General features: G+C 39.6%; 1 protein-coding gene across 1 annotated transcript in view; it reads right to left on the bottom strand.

The window, feature by feature from the left end:
* LOC132405346 (lysine-specific demethylase 3B-like) overlaps positions 1-26624 on the bottom strand; it is a 124562-nt gene that overhangs the window by 37016 nt on the left and 60922 nt on the right. Inside the window, exons 12-16 of the mRNA XM_059990079.1 lie at positions 25385-25599; positions 15295-15447; positions 11169-11276; positions 8612-8739; positions 5422-5749 (exon numbers count right to left, since the gene is read on the bottom strand). Of these exons, the coding sequence (XP_059846062.1) occupies positions 5422-5749; positions 8612-8739; positions 11169-11276; positions 15295-15447; positions 25385-25599 (932 nt within the window). The remainder of the gene's footprint in view (positions 1-5421; positions 5750-8611; positions 8740-11168; positions 11277-15294; positions 15448-25384; positions 25600-26624) is intronic.

Raw genomic sequence — 26624 nt, 5'->3', positions numbered from 1 at the left:
CCTATCTACATACAGTGGCATGCAAAAGTTTGGGTACCCCTGGTCAAAATTTCTGTTACTGTGAATAGCTAAGTGAGTAAAAGACGACCCGATTACCAAAAAGGCATAAAGTTAAATATGACACATTTCTTTAATATTTTAAGCAAGATTTTTTTTATTTCCATCTTTTACAGTTTCAAAACAGCAAAAACGGAAAAGGGTCCAAAGCAAAAGTTTGGGCACCCTGCATGGTCAATATTTAGTAACACCTCCTTTGGCAAGTATCACAGCTTGTAAACACTTTTTGTAGCCAGCTAAGAGTCTTTCAATTCTTGTTTGGGGGGTTTTCACCCATTCTTCCTTGCAAAAGGCTTCAAGTTCTGTGAGATTCTTGAGCCGTCGTGCATTCACTGTTCTTTTAAGGTCTATCCACAGATTCTCCATGATGTTTAGGTCGGGGGACTGTGAGGGCCATGGCAAAACCTTCAGCTTGCATCTCTTGAGGTAGTCCATTGTGGATTTTGAGGCGTGTTTAGGATCATTATCCTGTTGTAGAAGCCATCCTCTTTTCATCGCCGGCTTTTATTTTATTTTTTTTACAGACTATGTAATGTTTGCCTTCAGAATTTGCTGGTATTTAATTGAATTCATTCTTCCCTCTACCAGTAAAATGTTCCCCGTGCCACTGGCTGCAACACAAGCCCAAAGCATGATCGAACTACCCCCATGCTTAACAGTTGGAGAGGTGTTCTTTTCATGAAATTCTGCACCCTTTTCTTCTCCAAACATACCTTTGCTCATTGTGGCCAAAAAATTCTATTCAAAAAGTGCAAAGGAACAAGCCTAATGCATCTTGGAAACAAGTCCTGTGGACTGATGAAGTTAAAATATAATACTGAGATCAGTAAGCAATTTGCAAGTCAAAGGAATCAAAAATCAAATAAAGGTGAGAAATTAGTGCAAAACAGACAGTATTTGATTGATTTTAAAAAACACTGAGGATCAGAATGGACAATCCCTGCTCCTTCATAGCTGTCTGTAAGCAGTTTCACCCCTTAGATGCAAAAATTCAAGTCAAGGAAACAACTCTCATCAATAACTTCAAGCTCCCTTCTGCATTAAAACTTCCCTTGATATCACACTTACATTGGCAAAGATAATAATAGCCAACTGTTGCAGCACTGGTTTGAGGGGATTTTCCAACTACCAATTTCACAAGACAAATAAAACCAGGAGTAATTTTACAGCAGATAACTGATAAAGCTTCATATTTTTAAGAGGGAATTCATTTACACACTTACAAAGGAAAGCAAGTAAAGAAAAAGAAACAAAGGAGGATATGCTGACACAGGTAAATGAAAATGGGCAGTAGGCTGCATGTTTGAGACTAAACAGCAGTATAAACCAATGTGGATAGACTTCTTTTCGGTCGTATACTCTCACAGGGTCAACAAAAGGTGTTATTGTCATTTTTTTAAAAAGAAAAGTTTTTTTTAACGATCACAATAACCCTGCTGGACATGAAGAACTTGAAGTACTACAGGTCTACCCCATCAACAAACTGCTCGACTTGGTGCTGATTTGCTGCTGCTTGCAACATAGAGGCATCAGAGGTGCACAAAAACAGAACGTCGTCTAACAGCGAGTGATTGCAAGACCCAATTAGACGCTGCAAGCCCGATTCACTGATTTATTGGCAAATGACAGGGAGCTGTGTGGCCTCCGTTGTAGTAAGGACTAGGCCTCAAACCATGGTGTTGCCTGTTTACAGTCGCTCAGGAGGCTGGTGCTGTCCCCAGTGTTCACTTGGCAAAAGACAAGTTGTATTCTATTGCAGATTGCTGCAGCATTCATGGACTTAGGGTCATTGACTATATTTTTTTGTGACTGTATTTTACAGGCATCTTCTTTCTTACTTATTTATTTGAGATGCAGCACAGTCCCTTCTGTCCCTTCGAGGCGTGCCACCCAGCAATTCCTCAACTTAATCCCAGTCTAATCACGGGACAACTCACAATGTCCAATTAACCTACCAACCAGTAGGTCCTTGGACCATAGGAGGAAACCCACACAGTCACAGCGAGAACGTACAAACTCCTTACAGGCAGCAGCAGGAAATGAACCAGGATTGCTGATATTGTAAAGCATCCTACGCTACCATGCCTATTTGCTTGCTATTTTATGTACTATTGGTGTCTTGTACTGTGTGTGACTGTTGGTACTGTGTTTTGCACCTTGGCTCTGGAGTAATGCTGTTTTGGTGGTTGTATTCATAGGTATTTATTTATGGTTGAATGACAATTAAACTTGAACTCTATGGAGGCAGAATTACCCAGAACAGAAATACTGAATGTCTTTCTGGTTAGTCTTAGAAGATTTCATGGTGCCATTCATAAAGCAATGAAAACTGTCCTTAAAAGCAACATCAAAAGTGATTCAACAGGTGACCAATTTTATTACTTCTTATGAGACTTTGCACTGCACAGATTAGCTACCATTCCAGCAAGATTGAATACAATTCCAAAATAACTCAATAGCTACACAAGACATTTAGATGATTTGAAGATGTCACTGTATTAAATAGTTGACAGCAGTTTGAAGAGACTATTGCTTCAGGGAATTTTCTAAGATATAATCTAGATGAAGAAGAATATCCCTTAACTCGGCAGTGGATTAATTGGGGCACCGTCATGACGGTGTTTCCGTAGCAAGCTATTCTTGTTTTCATGAGGCCAAGTTGCTAGCTCAAAGCTCAACCCAACTTGGATTCAAACTCGGATACCTTCGCTCCGGAGTCCGGTGCTGATATTATTGCACCACTAAGCAGGACATATAATCTAGATGGTATGGTAATAAATTATGTTGAGATAACAAATCTGATGATTATGATCCTAAAGTCTTAAAGACGACCAGTCTGCAAACTTTCCAACTGGACATGTCCCATCTCTCACTGCTTCAAAAGGGTGACAATCATACCAGTGCCCAAGAAGAGCAGGGTGAGCTGCCTCAGTGACTATCAACCAGTTGCACACACATCTACTGTGATGAAGTGCTTTGAGAGATTGGTCATGAATCAACTCTTGCCTAAGGACTTCGACCTGCTGCAATTCGCCTACTACCATAATAAGTCTACAGCAGATGCAATTTCACTGGCTTTCCACTAGGCCTTGGACCACCTTAATCCCAGCAATACTTACATCAAGCTGCTGTTTAACACAATCATGTTCTCAGTATAAATTAACAAGCTCCAAAACTTGGGCCACTGTATCTCCCTCTGTAACTGGATCCTTGATCTCCTCACTGGGATACCACAGTCAGTGCAGATCAGAAATAACATCTCTTTCTTGCTGACAATCAACATTGGCATACCTCAGGATGTATGCTTAGCCCACTGCACTACTCTCTCTACACATACAATTGTGTGGCTAGGTACAACTCAAATGGCATCTATAAATTTGCCATTGACACAATTATTGTTGGCAGAATTTCCAATGGTGACGAGGAGGCATACAAGAATGAGATACATCAGCTAGTTGACTGGTGTCGAAGCAAGAATCCTGCACTCAACATCAGAAAAGAGTAAGGAACTGAGTGTGGACTTCAGGAAGAGGAAGTCAAGGGAACATACATTAGTCCTCAATGAGGGATCAGAAGTGGCAAGGGTGAGTAGTTTCAAATTCCTAGTGTCATTATCCCTGAAGATCTATCCCAACATACTGATGTAATTACAAAGAAGGCATGACACCGGTTAGATTTCATGAGGAGTTTGAGGAGACTTGGTATGTCACCAAATACACTTCCAAATTTCTACATATGTACGTACGTACCACGAAGATCATTCTAACTGACTGCATCACTGTCTGGTACGGAGCAGCCACAGCAGAGGATTGTAAAAAGCTGCAGAAAGCTGCAAACTCAACTAGCTCTATCCTGGGCTCTAGTCTCTCCAGCATCGAGGACATCTTCAAAATGTGATGGCTCAAAAGGCAGCACTTGTCATTATGGACCTCCATCACCCAGGCCATGCTTTGCAGTCTACTCTCTTCTCACCATTTACTACACTTCCAAGCTTGGTATCATTTATAAATATAGAAATTTTAAATTACACACTCACATTTACCTCCTATCTAGCAAACTGGTCTTTACATGGGACACCTTCTGAAAATGATTATATGCAATACTGGCTGATTTCTTTCATCTTTCCCTGTTAACTCATCTGTAACATCAAAGATTTCAAGCAGTTTGTGAAAAAAAATTTCTTTTCCCAATTTGACCTGCCCTGAAGAAACAACTGATTGTGAAGCCATGCAGAGATACAAGCTGCACTCTCCCAATACACTCCCAAAATGAGTCATGAGATTGGGAATGATATATCTGCATAGATAGAGAACTGACTACAGTAGAAAAAAATAAGACATTTAATGGGTTATTTTCAGGAAGGGAGGCTGTAGCTAAAGGAAACTGATCATGAAAATCAGTGGTTGAAGCTCAGCTATTTCTGATCTATCTTAACCGTTTGGTGGAACGGCAGTGCAGTATTTAATGCTGCTGCCTTATAGCTCCACAGACCTGGATTCAATCTTGTTATTGCATGGTTATTTGCTAGGTACTCAGAATTCTTACCACTATCAATAGCGATGCTGGTAGATAAACTGGTTATTGTAAATTACCTTTCAGAATAAGCAAATGACCAAAGCACAAAATAAAGATGATGGGCATGTGAGACAGAACAAGGTACAGGGCCTCTAAAATCAGGGAAGGGGGAATGGCAACTGACAGAATTGCTCTGTTGGGAGAGGGCCAGAAATAATACACCAAGAAGGCTCTTTTTGACTATTAACAAATAGAAAAAATAACTAACACAGTTATGTATCTGAGCATGCATAAAGTGAACAGTGAGAAGAATGTACAGAAGTTGCAAAGCGATGGAGACAGAAGATACTGCAGATGCCAGAATCTACAGCAAAAAAAACTGTGTGGGAAGAATTCAGAATTCAGCCGGTTGAACAGCATCTCTAGGAAAAGAGGAACTTTTGCTGTTTTGCATCAGGACTAATGTCAGACAGAGACAGGGGGCTCATCCCAAACAATAACAATTCCTTCCCCATCACCACAAATCCTACTCAACCCTCTGAATTCCACCAGCAGTTTGTTTATTTGCAAAGTGAAGTGAACAGATACTGTGATCATAATCTGAGTTATCTGGGCTAAAATTCGACTGAGTTCTTATTTAAACCAGCCCTCCCTGTAAAAGTCTGATAATGTTATGGCTGGAAAGCATTGGGGAGTAATGACAGAATCAAAAAATAATTGTATAAAAACAGTACCTTGTAGCTTTCACGTTAATGCCAAAGAAATGATTAGCATAGTATCTCTTTCAATTACACTAAGAGTTTCAGAACAGAGAAATTCTCAGGAAATAGAATATAAAAGGACCCTTACCTTTTTTCTCCTCCTTAGCTTTCTGTGTGGCCAGGTCAGCCAACCAGTGCAACGCAGATGTAGTGTCTGCTGAACTCAGTGTTGCATCCTTCAGTGTCGATGTGGTGGAAAATGCTTCATTGTCACTTGTAAAGCTCATGTTATTGCAATTATTATCACCCAGGATAACATTATTGCCTTCTCCAGCTTCACAGTTACGCATGTCTGCTGACTCTGGTTTCGCCTCTGGTAAAATGCCATCTGATTGAGGTAACATCACAGAGCCTCCACTTATAGACACTTCATTTGAAATAACTGCAGGAGCAGGATTTGGAAGACTGCTTGAAAGCTAAAAGAGTTCAGAATTCAAAATAACACTCAATCACTCTTACTGTTCTACAAACTCTCACACTTAAATGCTCAGCAATTACAGCACAGAAAAAAGGCCACAGTCTTAACCTTTCATATGACCAAATTCTTCTATTTATAATTTCTCACATCCCTTATCCATCCATACAATTCGAGCATTAAAATGTATCTTGTTTCTGATTCAACAATTAACGTTTCAGTGAATTATATAACCTCAGGATTATTCTCCTGCTTTGCTCTGAATCCTGTAGACTTAATTTTAAACCCTCTTGGTTTTGAACCTTTGCTGAAAACTATTCTTCCTACTATCTTGTTGCTTCAAATAAGAATTTCAAACCTTTTATTTTAACATATTTTTACAGTGTTCTAGAAAATAAAAATTCAAGTTCAAATGTTTTTTTCAATTCCATTTTTTCCACACCAGGTAACAATCTTATGACTAGTCCTAGAACTTGAAGCTCCATACTGAATGCAGCACTTTGCAGACCTAGGCAAACCCGCTGTGGCAGGTAGTTCTGAAGGGACTTACACTGTATGAGTGACAAATGTCTGCATTTCCTAACAATAGGCTTTGACAGTTTTGTGCATGATTAATGAGATGCTCCAAGGGTAGTCACAGACTAAGGGTGGTAGTGGGGATGAGCTCACACTGCTAAACAAATGCTCTTCCTGGCATGCGTCTCCAGCAGCCTCCGACAACCAAGTCTAACTCCTGGCCTTCACGTGTGGCATAGTTCTTATGCCTGACGGAGCTGTTTTTACTGACAGGAGAAGGGGCAAAGGCGGGCTACTGGCACCTTAAAACCAGTTGCTCTGGGCAGATGGGGCTCGTTAACCACGGATGGTAGCTTATCTAGAAGAGGGAAAAAGATTTCAAACCTCTGCTGCCTTGCGGCTATACCTACTCACAGGAAAGGCTTAGGGAGTAAACCCCAAGGAAAAATCTGGAGTCGGCGTCCCGAAGGTGGCTGACTGCTGTACCCAGCACCAGCACGGCAACTCCTGCGATACTGCTGGCACCAAACTATCGACTTACGTCGTTCCTTTGGACCTGTCATCAGCATGGAGAGGGGTGTCCCACTGCATGGACAACAGTCGGATCTCCAGATCAACTCTGCCCTGGCTTGCGCCCTGGAGAAGCCACTCCCAGTGACTACCAGAGGCACAGTACCCATGGTCGACCACGACCGACGGAGACCATTAATGAGATGGAGATTTAAATGTTCATAAACTTAAAGTTTATGAACATTTACTCCTTAAATTCTTCTGCTCTACTAAAAGATCAAGCTTATTTTCTTGAAAATGGTGACTGCCATTGTTTAAGCACACCGCATTGAATGAAACTTAGAATATTAAATACTTACCAGAATATTTAATAGTACTTCGACCATTTTTGGCACTTGAACATCCCTCTTTACATTGGCAACACAGTAGTGAAAACAGTTTCAAACTCCTGAGAGCACACATATCGCACCACCTCTCATGGTCCCAGAACACAACCTGCACAATCAGGTAAGCTCACCAACATCCCTACTTTCTGAAAAGAGCTGGACTATGCATGTCCATACTCATATCCTTCTACCGATGTGCAGTACAGAGATTCCTAACATGCTGCATCACTGCATGGTACAGAAGCTGCACTGCAGCAGACAGCACGTTCTACAACAGGTAGTCAAAACAGCACAACGTATCACCAGCACCAGTCTACTCACTATCAAGGACATACATACAGAAAGATGCCGTAAAAGGGCCAGTAATATCATGAAGGATACCACCCACTATGCTTATGTTCTGTTTGACCCATTCCTATCTGGAATGAGAGTACATAGCATTCATATCGGACCACCAGACTCAAATAGTTACTTTGCCCAAGCATTAAGGCTGAGCAACACCTCCAACCACTAACCCAATGCACCACAATTTTATCGTTTCCTTTTAGTGTCACCTTATGTATAGACACTCCTGGGCCTAGCATCATTTTATGGACATATGTGTATAAGCTATCTTATGTATTTATATTTATTGTTTTTAAGATTACTGCTCTTTATCTTACTGTTTTTTCTGTACTGCATTGGATCTGGAGAAGAATTATTCCATTCTCCTTTAGGTTTATGCACTGGAAATGACATTAAACAAACTTAAATTTTGAATTAAGCTCTTTTTCAATGCCAGTCTTTTTTCCCTACTACCCAAATCTATGATTTTCACCATTACATGTACTCTTGGCACACAAACACTGGTGCCTGTGTCTTTTGGAAGAAGATTTTTCAATTCCCTCCAAGAATTTTACAGCAATAATAAGCTGGAAAACTAATGCCAATAGCAATGGAATTATTTCATCATAGAACCAAGTTTGCTTTGATAACTAATTTCTTCTACTTGAACCACTATTGATTTTATTCTTGTAAACAAAACACACATATGTAAACCAGGGTGGGATCTACATATTATAAAAACTCATTCATAGGATACATAAATGCACAAGTATATGCAAAAGATGAAAGTTTACCTCAATCACTCACCACCTTTCCCCTTCATGTATCACATCAGACATCTTGCATCCTTTCTATCAATCCTTTCCCTTGCCACATCCAGTTATGTCTAATTCTGATAGAAGCACCTACTCACAACCTCAATGGAAGTCTATTCTCAAATAAACATTGTTCACCACACAGTGATTAAACTGGAACAAACTTCTCTCTATTCCAAAACTGCCATTATGTTCAAATTTTAATAATGCTAACCAACATTTCACTTTGTACACTGAAATAGAATTTTGTAGACTTTAAAGTGGCTCCTCCTGAAAACTTGGTGCTGAGTAACAATGATGAATTTGAATTACCTGTGATACTCCATTTGGTGGTGCTGGCTTGGGTAAAGGCTTGAGCTGCTTGGTGATACAAGGGCAATTTGCTTTGATACCCCACTTTCCCCTTGTTGCATGGACCATGTCTCCAATATCATATAGAGCTGTTGATTAAAAAAATTAATCTTTTCAAAAATAATCAGATCATATTTTTGAAGCAAAAACAGTGTCCAGATGCTGGAAACTACTCTGTATAGGCAACTGCAGAAAAATTATGCCCCAGTTTGATAATCAATTCATCAGAACTTCTTGACCCAGAATGCAAAATTTTCCATTTCATTAGACATTCTGTCCAATTATTTCCAGAATTTCTTGTTTATATTTCTTAATGAAGCCCTTTGAAAGTCACTGAATGCTCAATATAGCTCAAGTAATAAAACCCATACAACTTCAGAATGTAATGTGTGTAGTGTAATAAAGTCACAGCAAAGATATACTCACGTGCTCAGAAATCAAGCAAAGGATGCAGGTGCAGAGAATAACCAACAATGCCACAAAACTTAATAACACCGCTTAAGGCAAAGCAAAGTGGGATCTGATCAAAAGTCCCAGTTTCAAACTGCAATCCAAGATACTATCTACCCGGTGTGAGCTCAACGCCCCTTCAGATGTGACAATTGAAAGAATAAGGATGAACTGCTGGGTCTCAGATAAATTGATTGTATTCAATTACAGAATTAATATCTGGGAAGTTCAAAGTAAATTTATGACCTGGGAGGCAGAGCGAAGTTAAAATAGTGCTAAGCAGCAACTCTTAGCTTGCATCTTTGGAAACAGCTCTATTTCTATCTTTAATATCTTTATTTTTCCCTTTCAGGGTTCTTTTGAAGACTCTGACCTGAAGTTACACGCTGACTTCAGTTCTTTGCGAGACTGGGACCCACTCTCGGGGTTCCATAACTGGCCATTGTTCGGCAGGCCAAGGGTTCGGCCTGAGAGTCAGGCTCAAATTCAGTAGCCTAAGATCTCGGGGCTCTCGAGACGGGTGGATCGAAGGTCAGTGTCATGGCAGGAGACCTGCGTGTCACTGGGGGAGTCAGAAAATCTACTGCTGTGGGCCTGAAGACCCAGGATCTTTGCGATCTTCAAGCACAGAGTTTGAAAAAAGTGACACAACGGACTTTTAACATCATAAACCAGTGAGTTGTTTGTTATGTCTCCTCACTTGCTGGGAAAATGGGAACGCTTCTTTCTCCCTTATTAGGGAGAGAGAGAACCTGTGGTATGTCGAATACCGGGTGAAACGTGAAGTCTTTGGGCTAGCTGCAAGTCTGTGTCTTTGCTATTGCTTTGCTCATGCTTAAGTGCTCGGCGCTTGATGCTTGCTTTTTTTTTGCCAGTGGGGGGAGGGGAGCTAGGGGGCACTTCGGGGTTTTTACATTCAACTGTCACTCATTCTCTGGGGCACTTCTCTGTTTTCGTGGATGTTTGCAAAGAAAAAGCATTTCAGAATGTATTTGGTGTACATTTCTCTGACATTAAACTGGAGCTCTGAACCTTTGAAATTCAGTATATGTCACCATATACAACCCTGAGATTCATTTTCTTGTGGGAATACTCAATAAATCCATAATAGAGTAATAACCATTAACAGAATCAATGAAAGATCACACCAACTTGGGTGTTCAACCAGCGTGTAAAAGACAACGAACTGCAAATACAAAAAATAAATAGCAAATAAATATCGAGAACATGAGATGAAAAGTTCCTGAAAGTGAGCCCATACGTTGTGTGAACGTTTCAATGATGAACCATAAATCCCAGTAATTATCACATTTTTAAGGAACTGCTTACAATAATGGTGGTTTTAATATATGGTTATGTAAATTTGACAATAACTACCCAACAATGACCTGCAAATAAACTCACTCTCCAAATCCCATTGTTAGATGCAACAAAACAGCAAGAAACAAAAAAAAATCTTTTCTGGTTTACACAGAACAATTAACATTCGAATATGACTTATTATGGTAGCTCTATGCGTAAAAAAGCTCTGTCTCACCCTCAAAAAAATTCACATTGCAAGGTGGGGATAGGAGAAAGGAACTTAAGTAGCTGTGTTGCTAATCAATATCTGCATTAACTTTTACATTTAAATTTTTACCAAATGTCACAAATTTCATTCAGTACACATATTCTTTAACCAGCTCTTTACTTTTTGACTTCCTGATATCATAAGTGCACAGCCAATTATCTAATTGCTTCTGATCAGAGCAGCTTTGACAAATTCAGGAGGGAAGAATATCCTCCAGAATTTTGCCAAGTATGAAAAAAGCTAAATTCTTTTCTAAATTTAAGTCACAAAATAAGATATAGTTTTGAACATAGTGATACAATCTGTAACTATCCAAACAAAAATTAACTTTTAAAGCAATTTTCAGTTAAGACATCAATATATTGGAGAATGTGCCAGCATAAAGAACCAGTTCAAAGAAATTTTTAAAAATGTGTAGTCACCTGGAGCAAAAGAACAATCCTTTAAACTAAAAAATAAGTGTAAGCTTTTTCATGCACAAACAAATCACATACTAACCAGTGCTGGGAATAATTTGTGTTGGCATTAGGTTTGCAGGGTCGTGGGTCTGTCCCTTAGCACATTTCAGCCAAGAGAAAACTTCATCTTCAAGACTGTCATCATCCACTGAGAAGCAGAGGAAAAAAAAGAATCAATTCAACACAGAATGAACTGATATTGCAGTGCTCATTTTTACAGTATTCCCATAACACTTGGGAAGGAGAATAGCTTCAATATAAAAATACGTTTTTATAAACTAACCTTAGATCACATCCAAAATATCTTTCATGTTTTAAATTACATACAATCAAACTTTAGTGATGGACTGACTGTCAATTTTCTGGACTCTTGAAGGTTATAAGGCCATAGCAATAGGAAAAAAATTATACAGCCCATCCAGTATCCACACTATACAGTCATGGCTGAATTTTCTCAACCCCATTTCCCTGTAACCTTCAACGATCTTAATAATCAAGAACCAGTCAACCTCTGCCTTAAATACACCAATTAGCCCCTACAACATTCCATAAAATTGAATTCTACAGACACAATATTCTGGCTGAAAAAATTCCTCCTCATCTTAGTTCTAAAAGGGATGCCCTTTATTCTGAGGGTTGGACCCTAGATTCTACTATTAATGTGAATATCTGTCAAAATCCACTCTGACCAGCTCCTCAGTTGTTCTATTAATACACATTAGTTTACTTTTCTTTAGAAGAGATATTATAACAGATTTTCCAGTAATAATAGAATTTCTAGTGAACTCAGTCACTTTTAAGGGAAGACAAGGACCAAGCTTTAACTATGATTATAGTTCTTTTTTTTAAACTGAACATTCCTGTACTTTCCCCACTCCAGATTCTATCAATATACAAAATTCTAACAATCTGCCTTGAACAGTGGTCCCCAACCACCGGGCCACAAAGCATGTGCTACCCGGCTGCGAGGAAACGGTATGAGTCAGCTGCACCTTTCCTCACTCCCTGTCACGCACTGTTGAACTTGAAATAACCTACCAAATCATACCAAATAACACATAAAACCTAAACTAACAATGACATATAGTAAAAGCAGGAATGATATGATAAATGCACAGCCTATATCAAGTAGAAATAATGTATGTACAGTGTAGTTTCACTTAACAGAATCAGGAAAATCAAGGCAAAACTGATTTGTAGAGAAAAAAACGGCACATACACGCATGCGCACGTCATGTACGCACACGTTACGCATGCGCACACAGGTGACTGCGCAAGGCTTCATGGTCATGGTAGTCTTTCTCGGAGTAAACACAAGTGTCCCGTATTTGACAACCCTTCTTGAACACCCCCCCCACCCCCCATCTGCCAGTCCGCAAGAATACTGTCAATATTAAACCGGTCCGCGGTGCAAAAAAGATTGGGGACCTCTGGTCTTGAATATGCTCCATACCCCTTAATACTTCAAGGGGTCGCCTTATCACGATTAGTGAATTCTGAAGATTCCCTACAGACTGGGAGAAGCTTTTTCTTTCCCATTTGTCTTGAACACTGACTCTTATTTTAAGACTGTGACACCTGTTCAGCCCTGGGAAACATCATTCCTGTATCATTCAATTGCAGTTTTATCTGATTCAATGAATTTTTATCATTTTTCTGAGACTCTATGCCCAGATTGCTAAACCATACTTCTCACAGGAATCAATCCAGTGACTCGTTACTGAATTCCCAGTAATGCTCAGGCATCTGTACTCTAGATCAGAACAGAATTGAATCTATACTTCAGTACCTTGATCCACAAATCCACACGTACTATTTTCTTAAGGATTTCTGCCATTTCTCCTTGCCTGTTCCATCTATTGCTGTTCGATGCAGTTTTGGTTGGAATAGCTGGCCAACATCCAGAGCTCCATTTTTTTTTGCCATGCATTTCATCTCGGAGTGCCTCAGATGGCAAGTCCCAACACTAATCAGTTGCTATATCTCAACTCATCTTCCCAACCAAATCTGATGCTCTGTATTTCATTTGTACATTCACAACATCTATGCCCATCTTTCCAGCATTATCGTCAGAAGTGGGGATATTTGCAGATATAGAGTGAAATTTACATTTTTTCAGTTACTAAAACAGCAAATCATCGGCAGATATTGCACCAGACAAAATAGACACTCACTATTTCCAACATTTACTTCCCACATCGATTCACAGATCACCATAACTGAATCAGCCGTCAATATTATTGAGGACAGTGCCAACTCGAACAATCACATCAATTCTTTGGCTACAAAGTCGTAGTTTGGGTACCCAGCATTAAGTGGATCACTTTCCTACAAACTGACTGCCTAGTCCCAAATCCCAAAGCCTTTCTGCTTGGAAAGTGATTCTCCAATAAAATGCAAACAACAACATCATCAAAAGCAAATAAGCCTGCTTGATTTTTATTCCATCTAACGTCTTAGGTATTTATTTCTTCCCTCAGTGCTCACTAACTGTGATGTGTAGGATCTATAAGATGTACTCCAGTAACTTACTAAAACTTCTTCAGCAGCAACCAGCTTAGAAACCATGCATTCATTATCACTAGGGTTAATATCCTGGAATTCTTGACACTGGTATCTTCCTCAGATTTCAGTATTTGAATGTAACAGACCAACACTCAGGCGCGATTAAGGATGGGCAGTACATGCTGACCTTGCTAGTGGTGTCCACAACCAATGAATAACCCTAAATAAACCATGGCTTACTCACATTTTTCAGATTTTGTCACCATTTGATATTGTGTTTTAAAGTGGCACCATGAGGGTGAACTATCATTCAAAACTTTCAATTCCAGCTGAAAACAAACAGATATTTCACCAAGACATGGAATCTGCATCAATTGCTCATATTCCCAAGATTAATAGTTCTCCTTGCTTTATTACTCTTCTGACTGTAGTTATTTGTTTATGCTTTTATGCTCTCCATTTTAATGAGCAAACCCACTAGATGCTTGTCACCTCCTTCCTTTCTGCAAGCAGTTGCCCATTCTCTTCGTTGCTCCACTATTTTGCACTTCTGAGACATTTTGAAGGACAGTGCGAACCGTACTTCCTGAGGAGGCACAGGTCATTCAAAGTCTGCCGTACAGTGCTGCAGATGTTCTATGACTCAATGCTGGGGCAGCAGGACGAGAGCAGCTGATGCCAAGGAAATCAACAAGCTTGTCAGGAAGGTTGGTTCTGTTCTGGGGGTGGAACTGGATTCCCTGGTGGTCGTGTCTGACAGGAGGATGCTACATAAGCTACGGAGCATTATGAGCAATCCTTCTCACCTCCTCCAAGACACACTAAACAAACAGAGGATCACCTTTAGTAACATGCTGATTCCATTGAGGTGCACCACTGAACGCCACAGGAGATCCTTTCTCCCTGTGGCTGTAAGACTCTACAACTTCTCAAGTATATGATTTTATTGCACATCTGCATTTTGCATTATTACTTTTTAAATGCAGTTTTCATTTTTTTTCATACCTCAATATTTACATTTTGCATTTTAAAGTATACATTTCTGACTAAGCAACCTTACAACAATAACTCCTCCTGGATAAATAAGGTTTTATCTTATCTTTCTGGAATGCAATTTTTAGAAACTTTTCTCCATGCAAAATGGAATCATGAAGTCAGAATTCCACAAACACATATGAATGCCTCATGGGGTGTTTGCACCACATCCAGGATAATCCAGATTTCATTATTTTTTATCCCTTTTAAATAATTACTTTTGCCTTATTGTGAAGCATCTAAATTTAATTCAAATAATTCTCACTCCTCAACCCTCTTTTTGAATAAACCTCTTCACTCCCCATGCTGGACCCCCGTTCAGATCAAGTAGATTTATTTCCTTACTACAGCAAAAATTTGACATATCAGCATCTTCCAAGCCCAAAAACCTCAGGCTGGTATAAACATGCTACATGAGAAGTTTACAAACTTCTTTAAACAGATTACAAGAAATGCTACTGAAAGTTGCCTGCTTTATCAATGAGATTGATCCTTCACACGTGGCACTTGGTAACCAATCATACCTTCTTCATAATAAATTTACATTAACTAATTAGGTCTAAGTGTGAGCACTAGAAGGGAATGGCTCTACCACAGCATCACAAGTTTCTTTGCATTTCACATACCTTGCGGCGGTCGACTCTTCCTCATCCTGTAGCAATCAAGGCATACACCAAAACCACATTTGCGACAGACCCAGTGGATGTTAAAGAGTGTTGTCTCACAAGCATCACACATCTCTCGAATACCGCGTACTGCCCGTTTCCATGCCAATTGCTCTTAAAAGTAAAAAGAACACAACAATCAATCCACAATAGGCAATAGAGGAAAGTAGAGGACAGAACAGGCCACAGGTTCGTATGGGTAGATCCAATGCAAACCTTCAAAAGAAAGTACTTTGGTTAGAGTCATAGAACACTACAGCACAGAAACAGGCCCTTCAGCCCATCTAGTCAGTGCCAAACCATTAATCTGCCAGCAAGCTGCACCCGGACCACAGCGCTCATATCCAATTTCTCTCAAATATTGAAATCGAACCCGCATCCACCACTTATGCTGGCAGCTATTTTCACACTCTTGCAACCCTGAATGAAACTCCCTCTCATGGTCCCATGGGAAAAGCCTGCTTGCATTAACCCAATCTATACCCCACACAATCTTGCATCTTTCATCTGGATGGGGGTGGGGGAATTTTTTTTTTTGCACAACTCTGTATTACTAGAAACTGTGTATGGTACCATTACCATTAAATAGTATCCAGAAGTCATTACTAATTCTGAGAGTTCAAAAATACAAAAGGTAGCTAGAGAATTTAAATTCACTTTATTAAAGAAACAGAATAAAAAGCTTTTATCAGTAACAGTAAGTGTGAACCAGACTTATATAAACCAGTCATCTGGTCTACTGATGCCCTTGAGGGAAGAAAAATGTTATACTCAGTTTTTACTAATATCCATAAAAATGACTTACTTTTAACTGTCAACTCAGTTCAGAGACAATCAGGTAAAAATAATAAACAACAGTATTAAGAGCTCATGGAAAAAAATAACAGAAAAGCTGGAAGTGTCAAGGATTGCCAATCTTTTATAATTTGCTTTCACCTCAATTGAGCATCAAATTACATTAAAGAATCCATGCCATGTACTTTCATTGTAAAATGCCACGGCCCAAGTAAGAGACGTTGTATCTGTAGCAATTAATTACAACTTGTCAGAAATGAGCCAATTCTCATCAGCAGTCTTTGGTCATATTAACAAGAATTTAAAGAACCTATCAAAGTCTATTATGCAAGTAATTTTCATAAACTGGCTCAAACTGCAATTTTATGTATTATTTCCCAGCTCTGCAAAACATTCTGAATTGATGTTCACCTTTTATCTACAATTGTTAAATCTACTTTTGATATTGGGGAAGCTATTCCAGTGTTATTTAAGTCACTATACCAGCCATCAGATATAGCAGGCAAATGTTTGTACCTGTTTTGAGCAGTGTGGAAATCATAAGACATCATTGGATGAGGCCCAAATTTGTTTGTTTTATTTAACTTCCTGTGTCATAAATATGACACATTCTGACTTTCTGATCACACGCTGGTACCTGAAATCACACCCAAAAGTAATGTCAGATTACATTACCTTCAGTAGGACTCATCTCCTTTGCATTACTGATCTTTCTTCCCCTACATTAGGTGCTGCTGCTGTTCAACTTTAGCACAACAGGTTCAAAGCTTAAGCCTTCTCCTCACTCTCAAGTAGCCAGCAGGTATTTAAATTACAAGTTCTGAACATACTGCTCAAAATAGTTTTCATAATTTTCAATTTTTCTGCTGAGTGTCATTGCAACGTCACTAATACTGATCAATTGATCCTCTGAATATACTAATATAGGTTCCTGTCCATACCTGGCATGAATTAGCATGTTATCGCAGAACCCTATATAATTGGCTATAGTGCCTTTGCAAATGCTCATTGCTATTCTGAATTTGAAAGACTCACTATCAAGAATAATAATACGTTTTCCATTTAACCAGGATAAAAGAATAATGATGGAAGAATCAGAGATGAGAATGGAAGAAAAACATTGAAAGAAATGGAATTCAAAGAATGAAGCTAACTGCGTTGATTAAGGGATAAAGCAGCCAGATGAAAATGCAGAAACGTGACCAGTGGAGACCATAGCTGGCAATGCTACACAGTGCAAGTGGGGAGTAGCACAATGTGAAAATGAAGTCAGCTGGAAATATCCTTTGTGGGAGAGTATACAGCAGAAATGAAAATGCAAACGATGTCTGTATGATACTGGGCAACAAGATTTGTTCAGTCCAATCCTGTTAAGGAAATTGTGCAATCAGATGGGAGAATTGTCATTTAAAGAAGTTCAACTACTTGCCTAATTTGGGGATGGGGGAGAGAGAATTGGGGGGGGGGGGTGGAGGGAATAAGAGAAGATGGAAGCTAAAGGCCTGAAAGCATTCAGTAGATAAAAGGGTAGAGAAGGAGGAGCAAAGAACAAATTTCATGTTGGGGTAAAGAATGGAAGGGTTAAGGGTGAAACCTTTGCTCAGTTGAGTTACTAGCACTTGTTACTCTTAGTATTTACAATATTTGACTCTGTTAAGTAACTGCTGTAGAAAGTATAAAAAGTGCATCATGTGCACTCGTTGTGAGTGCCCAGCTCAATTCTAGTTGTTAAACTTTGAATTTACAGGCTATTTTTCTGAACTTCTGAGGATAAAAACGTTAAGGGAGATTTTCTAATTAATATCACTATCACAGTTCACATATGCACTCACAAACTAGATATCACCCTTTGTTGGAGAAATATTTATAGTAGATTGAAATACACTAGTAAAAATTGCTTGATATCAACAAATAATAAATAGTCACCTCTAAGTTTGGAGCACTGCTGGCCTCAGTGGCATCCCATTATCAAATTCTACATGTCTACCAATGAGAAATTACATAGGACACTTACTCATCAAACAATTTGTAACTTTCCAAGACAGTGAAAAACTCCTTTCAAATGGCATAAACCATCTTGTCTGCAGTAGACAGCTCCTATACCAGTCATGCTGTCTTAGAATATCCCCTCCTCTTGCAGACCAATGATGCACAGCAATAGCAAAACATTTAAACTTCGAATCAGAAACAAGTTGGTCCTAGCGAACAGCACAATCAATAGCAACACCCTGCAGACAATTCACAAAACTATTTTTTCACTACTACTTCTTTCAAATACGTTTCTACTACTAAGCTGTGTGTGATTGGAACCTGTGATTTACATATTAATGAGCTGTTTTGGGCCCTGAATGATCTTGCATTTTGCCATCTCTGACAGAGTTCAGTGAGGTTTGGCGCATAGTGTGTTGCCTAGAGACAGCGCAAGTCCACAATTGACTCCACTGCTTCTCTCTGATTGAGGCATGAGCAAGACTGGAGGACACCAGGTGTTGGGTGCTGTCTGCCTGTGTTTGACTAGTCCGGGGGTCGGCAACCCGCGGCTCCGGAGCCACATGTGGCTCTTTTACGTCTGTGCTGCGGCTCCCTGTTGCTTTGGGAAATAATTGGTTGTGGCGACCCTTTTCCTGGCACATCCGAACCGACTCACAATAAGATAGCCTACGGGGGTTTGCGAGCACAGAGCTTTGGAGCCTCTGCGCCATGGGGGGGGGGGGGGGGGGCAGGTTGAGGGAGGCTTAAAAGTGAGGCTGAAGATTTCGAATAAAGTTTTTTTCCTTCGACTGCAGTTACCGACTCCGTGTCGTAATTTTAGCGCTGCGTGTAGCACACCGCTACATGGTCAGTATTTAATTAATATGTATTTTATGTTAGTTTGTTAGTTTTTGAAATGTAAATCTAAATTTGAAGATTATGGTGATCTTGTACAATCTAAATAAGACGTTGTGGCGACGCATTTCCTGACACATCCGAACCGGCTCACAATTAGCCAGCGTTCAGGCTAAGGGAGATAGCCTACGGGGGTTTGTGAGTACGTGTCTTTTGCAGCATCCGCGCCCATGGGGGGCGGGTTGAGGGAGGCTTAAAAGCAAGGCTGTTTAGTTCGAATAAAGCTATCTTTGACTGCAGTTTACTGACTGCGTGTAGCAACCGCTACAACGTGTTTTTATCGCTGGCTGTCCAGAGGGGAGGTGCTGAAACGCTTTGTCGCGCGTCTGGAAGAAGTGAAAACTTTCCTGGGCAGCAAAGGGCTCAACTTTCCTGAGCTGGAACAGCCAGAGTGGCTGGAAAAGCTACACTTCATGGTAGACATGACAGCGCACCTGAACACGCTGAACACAGCTCTTCAACGGGGTAAGGACGTACAGCCCTGCACATGTTGGAGGATGTTTTGCATTCGAGCGCAAGTTGACGTTGCTTGCCAGAGATTTACAGAAAGGCACATTGTCTCACTTGCCCAATTTGAGAGAGTTCAAACAATGTCACGACATGATAAATTCGGAGTATTTACATTCTGCAATCATCGCAATGCAAACATCGTTTGGGAAACGCTTCTGTGAGTTCAGAGAGGAAAAAAACACATTATCCTTCCCGGTCACTCCCCTAAGCATCGATCCATCCCTACTGAATACGACTGCATTGTCAGGTGTGAGTCAACCTGAAGAAGTATGATAAATATTTTAATTGCGTATTATTTTACGTATATTCATATGTTTTCATTGTTCAGTGAAATAGTCCTTTTATTTTTCAGGTTGACAGCTGGCTGACGTTATTTTTGGTTTGCTGCTGGCGGCAAATTTAAGTTTGGCGTTTTTCATAAATACAAGAAGGACTCAAATAGACGTTGAGTATTTTACTTAAAAGTAACCTTCAACCCAACGTCTTTTTTTCGGAGTTCAAAATGTTTTTGTTGCATGCAGAAATGTAATTTCGTTTTCTCTGCAGGAGTTCATCAATTTCATAAATGCAACACATTATAGTTTATTTATACATAGCATAAAGGCAAAACAAAACGTTGTATGCAGTGTTATTTCATTTTAAATGTCAAACGGGTTTTGCGGCTCCCAGTGTTTTCTTTTCTGTGGGAAACGGGTCCAAGTGGCTCTTTCAGTGGTAAAGGTTGCTGACCCCTGGACTAGTCCTTCCCTTCCTCTTGCTAGCTGCTGTCGGAGGAAGACCCACATTGCAAGGATTGATTGGTGAGGCTGTGGACTCATTTTAGGGGACTTAGGTCCATGATGCATGTGTATCTGGATTCTTGTTACTCTTTTTTTTTGTTTTGTGAGTGGTTTGATTGGGGTGGATGTGCAATGGGGTGCTTCAGCAAAGAATGACCCTACAGCCTGCACTGGATTACCAGCATGGCATTGATCTGAACTAAACTGAATACTATTGGACTCCTAGTGTGATGTTTGATATTCTATATGTCGTTTGATTATTTTTTGCCATTTGCAAAATTTGTTCTTTTGCATGTGTTGGGTATTTGGGGTTTTCTTGAAAGGATTCCATGGTGCTTCTTTGCTTTGTGGGTGCTTGCGAGAGGACAAATACCAGAGTTGTATTCTATATACGTACTTTGATAATAAAAATAAATGTTTTTTGAATATTTAGGTGCAAGGTTACCAAATGACTTCTGTAAAAAACATATGAGCTCTGGGTTTCCCAAACTAATCTGTATTGACCACAAAATAACACAAGGTACAAACATCAGAATCAGAATCAGTCTTTAATCGCCAAGTACCTGTACACATACAAGGAATTTACTTCCGGCAGATGTTGTCTCTCTGCTCATAACAATAATAATGATAAATATAAATGAAAATATAGATTATACATACAAGTAGTGCAATCCAAGTAATAGTTAGCCGACAGTTAACTGTTCAGCAAAATGACCGCAGTAGGGAAAAAACTTTAGTGCCTATTAGTCTTAGTCTGGAGGGATCTGAAGCACCTACCAGACGGAAGCAGTTCAAACAGTCCGTGCGCAGGATGGAAGGAGTCCTTTATGATGTTCCCTGCCCTCTTCTTCAACCTGGAAGAGTACAAGTCCACAATAGAGGGCAGGGAGGCTCCAATGATGCGCTCGGCAGACCTCACTGTGCGCTGTAGTCTGGTTCTATCCTGCTTGGTGGCGGCTCCAAACCACACAGTGATGGAGGTGCACAGGACAGACTCAATGACTGCAGTATAGAACTGCAGCAGCAATTCCTGAGGCAGACCATATTTCCTCAAGAACCGCAGGAAGTACATCCTCTGCTGGGCCTTCTTCAGGATGGAGCTGATGTTCTGCTCCCACTTCAGATCCTGAGAGATGGTGGTTCCCAGGAACCTGAAGTTCTCCACAGTGGACACAGGGCTGCCGAGGACTGTGAGGGGGGATATAACGGGGGGATGTCTCCTGAAATCCACTACTGAATTTTAATTTCATATTCCTTGGCAAAATACCTGTGATCTACTTCAACGTGGACAATATTATTGTACCATAAATTCCATATATAAAGAAATGAAAATCGAAAACATTGGAACAATCAGTTGGTCAGGTATTATCTACTGAGAGAAAAAAGAGAGTTAACACTCATGGTCAATAATCTTTCATCATAACTGGAAACTGTGTGCGCACACTTGCATATATATGTATGTACATAATATGAATACACACATGCACACAGTACTGTGCAAAAGTCTGAGGCACATGTAAAAAGATTCTGTAAAGCACAGATGCTTTCAAAAATAATGAAATGAGAAGTTTCTAGATATCAAAAAATTACTATAAAGAGCACCAAACAGTAAAAAGCTAAAATTAAATCTATATTTGGTGTGACCACCCTTTGCCTTTAAAACTGAATTAATTCTCTCAGGCAGAGTTGTGCAGTTCATAAGAAAATCAGTTGGTAAGTTGTTGCAGTAAACATCTTAGAGAATTTGCCACAGTTCTTCTGCAGAGTTTGCCCATCTTGCTTGCTTCTGTCTCTCTAGGTAATCCCAAACAGCCTTGATGGTGTTGAAATCAGGACTCTGTGAAGGCAATACCAACTGTTTCAGAACTCCTTGTTTTTCCTTTTTGCTGAAGGTAGTTCTTTATGACCTTGGCCATGTGCTTAGGGTCATTGTCCTGTTGCAGAATGAAGTTGGGGCCAATCAGATGCCTCCTTGATGGTATTGCAATAGACAAGGATCTGCTTGTACTTCTCAGCATTCAGAATGCAGATCACCAAACTCAGTTTGCAGAAATGCAGCTCCAAACCTGCAGGGAACCTCCACCATGCTTCACTGTTGGCTGCAGACATGTAACACTCTCTAGCTCTTCAACTAACTGCCTCCCATTTGAACCAAACATTTAAAATTTTGACTTATCAGTCCAGAGCACTTGCTATCATTGTTCAGTACCCCAGTGCTTGTGTTTTTGTATGTAGTTGAGTCTCTTGGCTTTGTTTACACCTCAGAGGAGTGGCTTTTTGGCAGCAACTCTCCCATGAAGACCACTTCTGACAAGACTTCTCCAGACTGTTGAGGGGTGTACTTGGATGCCAGTGGTTTCTGTGAGCTCAGAGTCAATAGTGCTGGACTTCTTCCGATTTAGAAGGGTCATTCGTTTTATGTACCTCTCATTTGCTGCAGATAGTTTCCATGATCGACCACTGCGTTACTGGTCCTCAATGTTGCCTGTTTCTTTGTGCTTCTTCAGCCTGCACAGCACATTGTGAAACTCCTGCCTGCTGCAAAATTTCTGCTTGGAAGATATCTTACTGATACAGGATGACCATCTTGTGTCTTGTTGCTATGCTCACTTTTGCCATGGCGTAAGAATGGATGATTTGAAGGATAAACTGTCACTTTTGTCACACCCTCACCTTTTAGCTAGTTGTCCAAAGGGACAGTAAAAATGGTTGAAATATGAAATACAGATTAGTAGAATGGAAAATGCTGGTATCTATAATTAGGAAGTTGAAACACTTAGAAATGTGTAACCATGGCTAACAACAATTGAGATCAGATTTGGATCAGGGAATCATACAGTTACAAGAAAGAGTTTTTGAATTCTTTGCAATCAATTGCTTATAAAATGTGTTCTGATCTTCATCCAAGTCACAATAATAGACAAACACAATCTGCCTAAACTAATAACACACAGACAGTTGTACTTCTTCTCAGCAATATGGAATACACCATTTAAACAATCAGTCCAGGTTCAAAAAAGTATGTGCTAGCGTAATGCCTTCTACAAAAGCTAATGAGATGAGGTTAGAGGTGTGAGTCGTAGAGGTGCCCTGTCCTATAAAAAAGACACACAAAGTCAGGTTACTGACAGAGCCTGGTCTTCTCAACAAAGATCTGTTTATGTGCACCAGGCCTCAATCAAAACAACTTTCAGAGGACCTTAGAGGAAGAACTTTAGAGATGAATGAAGCTGGAAAAGTCTACAAAAGCATTTCTAAAGACCTGAGAGTTCATCAGTCCACAGTAAGAGAAACTGTCTACAAATGGAGGATATTCACTACTGTTGCTACTTTCCCTAGGAGTGGGCACCCTGCAAAGATCACACAACAGCACAGCATGTAGTGCTGAAGGTGGTGAAAAGGGTAAAGGTAAAAGACCTGCAGATATCTCTGGAACTTGCTGATGTTTCTGTTCATGTGTCCACTACAAGAGAAACAAGGAACAGGAAGGATGTTGTTCATAGAAGGACACCACGGAGGAAACTACTGTTCTCCAAAAAAAAATTGCTGCAAGTCTCAAGTTTGCAACAGACCACCTGGATGTTCTACAACGCTTCTGGGACAATGTTCTGTGGACAGATGAGACAAAAGTTGAACTTTACGGAAGAAATGCACACCGCTATGTTTGGAGAAAAATGACAATGCAAACCAACACCAAAAGCTCATCCCAACTGTGAAGCATGGTGGAAGGAACAAGGTTTGGGGCTATTCTGCTGCCTGAGGGCCTGGACAATTTATAATTGTTGAGAAAACAATGCATTCAAAATTGTATCAAGATGTTTTACAGGAGGACATCAGCATAGTGGTCCTTCACCTGAAGCTTAATAGACGTTGGATGATGCAATGAGACAATAAACCGAAACACAAGAATAAATCAACAACAGAATGGATTGGAAAGAAAATTCGTGTTTTGGAATGCCCAAGTCAGTGTCCAGATGTGTACCGCAATTGAGATGCTGTGACAAGGGCTGGTCATGCAAAATAACCCAGATATACTGATGAACTGAAACGATTTTGTAAGGAGGAATGGTCTAAAATTCCTCCTTGTCGTTGTGCAAGTCTGATCAGCAGTTACGGGAAATGTTTGTTGGAGGTTATTGTAAGTTCTATCGGTTAACTAAATACAAGGGTTCACATACCTCTTCCAGCTTAGACTGTGAATGACTAAACAATGTGTTCATTAAAGACATGAAAAGTACAATTGTTTGTGTGTTATTAGTTTAGGTAGATTGTGTTTGTCTATATTGTGACTTAGATGAAAATCAGACCACATTTTATGCAGAAAACCAGGTTACTGCTAAGTTAGGCTCAGAAACTTATTCTTGCAACTATAAGTAATACATCCAATTCCATTTTATACATACACACGCGCGGATTGAAAGTGCAGAGAGGGGATTGATGTTTCCCCTTGTTGGGATATCTGGAAATAATGGTTAATCTGAAAGTAAGGGGTTGACCTTTCAAGAAAAATTTTGTACATCAAAGCATTCTCTTCTCAAGAGGTTTGTGGGAGCTCAGTCACTAAGTAACTAACTCAATGTTTTAGGAACAACTTCTTCCCCTTCACTATCATATTTCTGAATAGTCAATGAACTCATGAGCACTACTTCATTTTTCATCTTTTGCACTTTAAAATTACTGAAAGTTACAAAAATAAAATAAAGTCTGGCACTGTACTGCTGCTGAATAACAAATTTTACATGTCAGTGATAATAAACCTGATCTTGACTCTGATTCATTCAAACAAAGATTAACAGATTTATAAGTGACATAGGAATCACAGGATATGAAGCTACTGCAAGAAAGTGGGCACAAGATGTCTGCTGTTGATTTATAGCAAACTGTAAATGCCTTCTTTGTAGGAGCATTGAAGATTCTGTTATTGAAAATCATTTGCTGTTTCAGTTCAAAGGCAAACAAAGCTCTTCAGGATAAAGATCTATTGAAAACTCACACATAGAAAAGTTCATTAACTTGATATTTTAAAAATTGCCTGAATAAACAACGTATTGACAGTATTACCTAAAATAAAATTAACTTACGGTGTGGTTCTACCAGAAGCATAGCTTCTTTCTCAGACATCACCAGCTGACAGAATTGGTCACCAACATTTGCCAAGATGTACTTGGATGTTTCCAGGTCAAGGCCTTCAGCAGGCGTACGTGATGGAATCCAAAGACTCAGAGCTTCAGCATCACACTGTCTAGGATTTAAAAAGCCTCCTACACGTAGGACACCTGTCCTTGTAAACGCTAATCTGGAAGAAGAATAGGAAACTATACAGCAAATATTCAACATTTAACTTTTACTGCCTCAAAACAACAAATTTCATGTCACGCAAGTCAGTGATAAAACATCTGATTCTGTATAACATCTGAAAACATAGATCAAATATTTATTATTACCAGTTCTAGGCTGGAGATCTAACATGAAATTCTTCTATTAGCTGAATGATGAAGATGCTACAGGTAACTTATCAGCAAAGGTGATGTTAAGCTGACAATTATGTACTGAATAGAGAAGAGCCACATTATTTTGCTTCTCAAATTACACAACAGATGGGGGGAGAACAATGCAAATAGATCAGCTAAACTTTGGTATTAAGTGACGGTATTCCTTAAATATATAAGAGTTAGAACAAAAATTTATGTTAAGATAAAGGCCATCTTTATTTTTCATATCCACTAGTCTTACTTGAAACTCTTCAAACTACAAGGAACCACAAAACTGAAAAGTTCTTTGAATCCACTTGAATGGGGCACAGTCGTCTTGAGAGAGCTTTCATTTGTAGGTTGGCACCTACAACTGTGCAACTGTCTTTGAGTACGTCAGTGAGATTAGTCAATAGAGATTATTTTCCTGAATCCTTGTGGTAAGAGTGGCCACACAGAGCAAAACAAAAATGCTAACATTAACTTTCCTCTTTGAATTGTCCCTTGCCCCAGTAAAAGTCTGAAACATAATCAGAAATAAATGCAACCTTCTAACCTAAGTTTCTAACCTAAATCTAACCTCAAGTTTTGCAAGCAAGCAACACTCTGTAAAGCCAGTAAACTGAGGTAAAAAGTTGAACACGGTAGAAAATTGAACACAAACAATCCAATTCAAATTAAAATTCTTCAAAATAAAATGCAGAACAGACTAAGGTTTACCAACATCAGAAAAGATGCAATTACTGGGATGGAGTGTCACGCTCCAAATCATTAATTTGGTCAGTCTTTTGCTCTGATTATTGGACTTGGATATATTCGTAATCAGCTTACTTTTTCTTGTTCAGTTTAT

The sequence above is a fragment of the Hypanus sabinus genome, chromosome 15 (assembly GCF_030144855.1).
Source record: "Hypanus sabinus isolate sHypSab1 chromosome 15, sHypSab1.hap1, whole genome shotgun sequence".
Classification (NCBI taxonomy): domain Eukaryota; kingdom Metazoa; phylum Chordata; class Chondrichthyes; order Myliobatiformes; family Dasyatidae; genus Hypanus; species Hypanus sabinus.
Note: the sequence above shows the minus strand (reverse complement) of the source record. Positions and strands in the feature narration are given on the sequence as shown.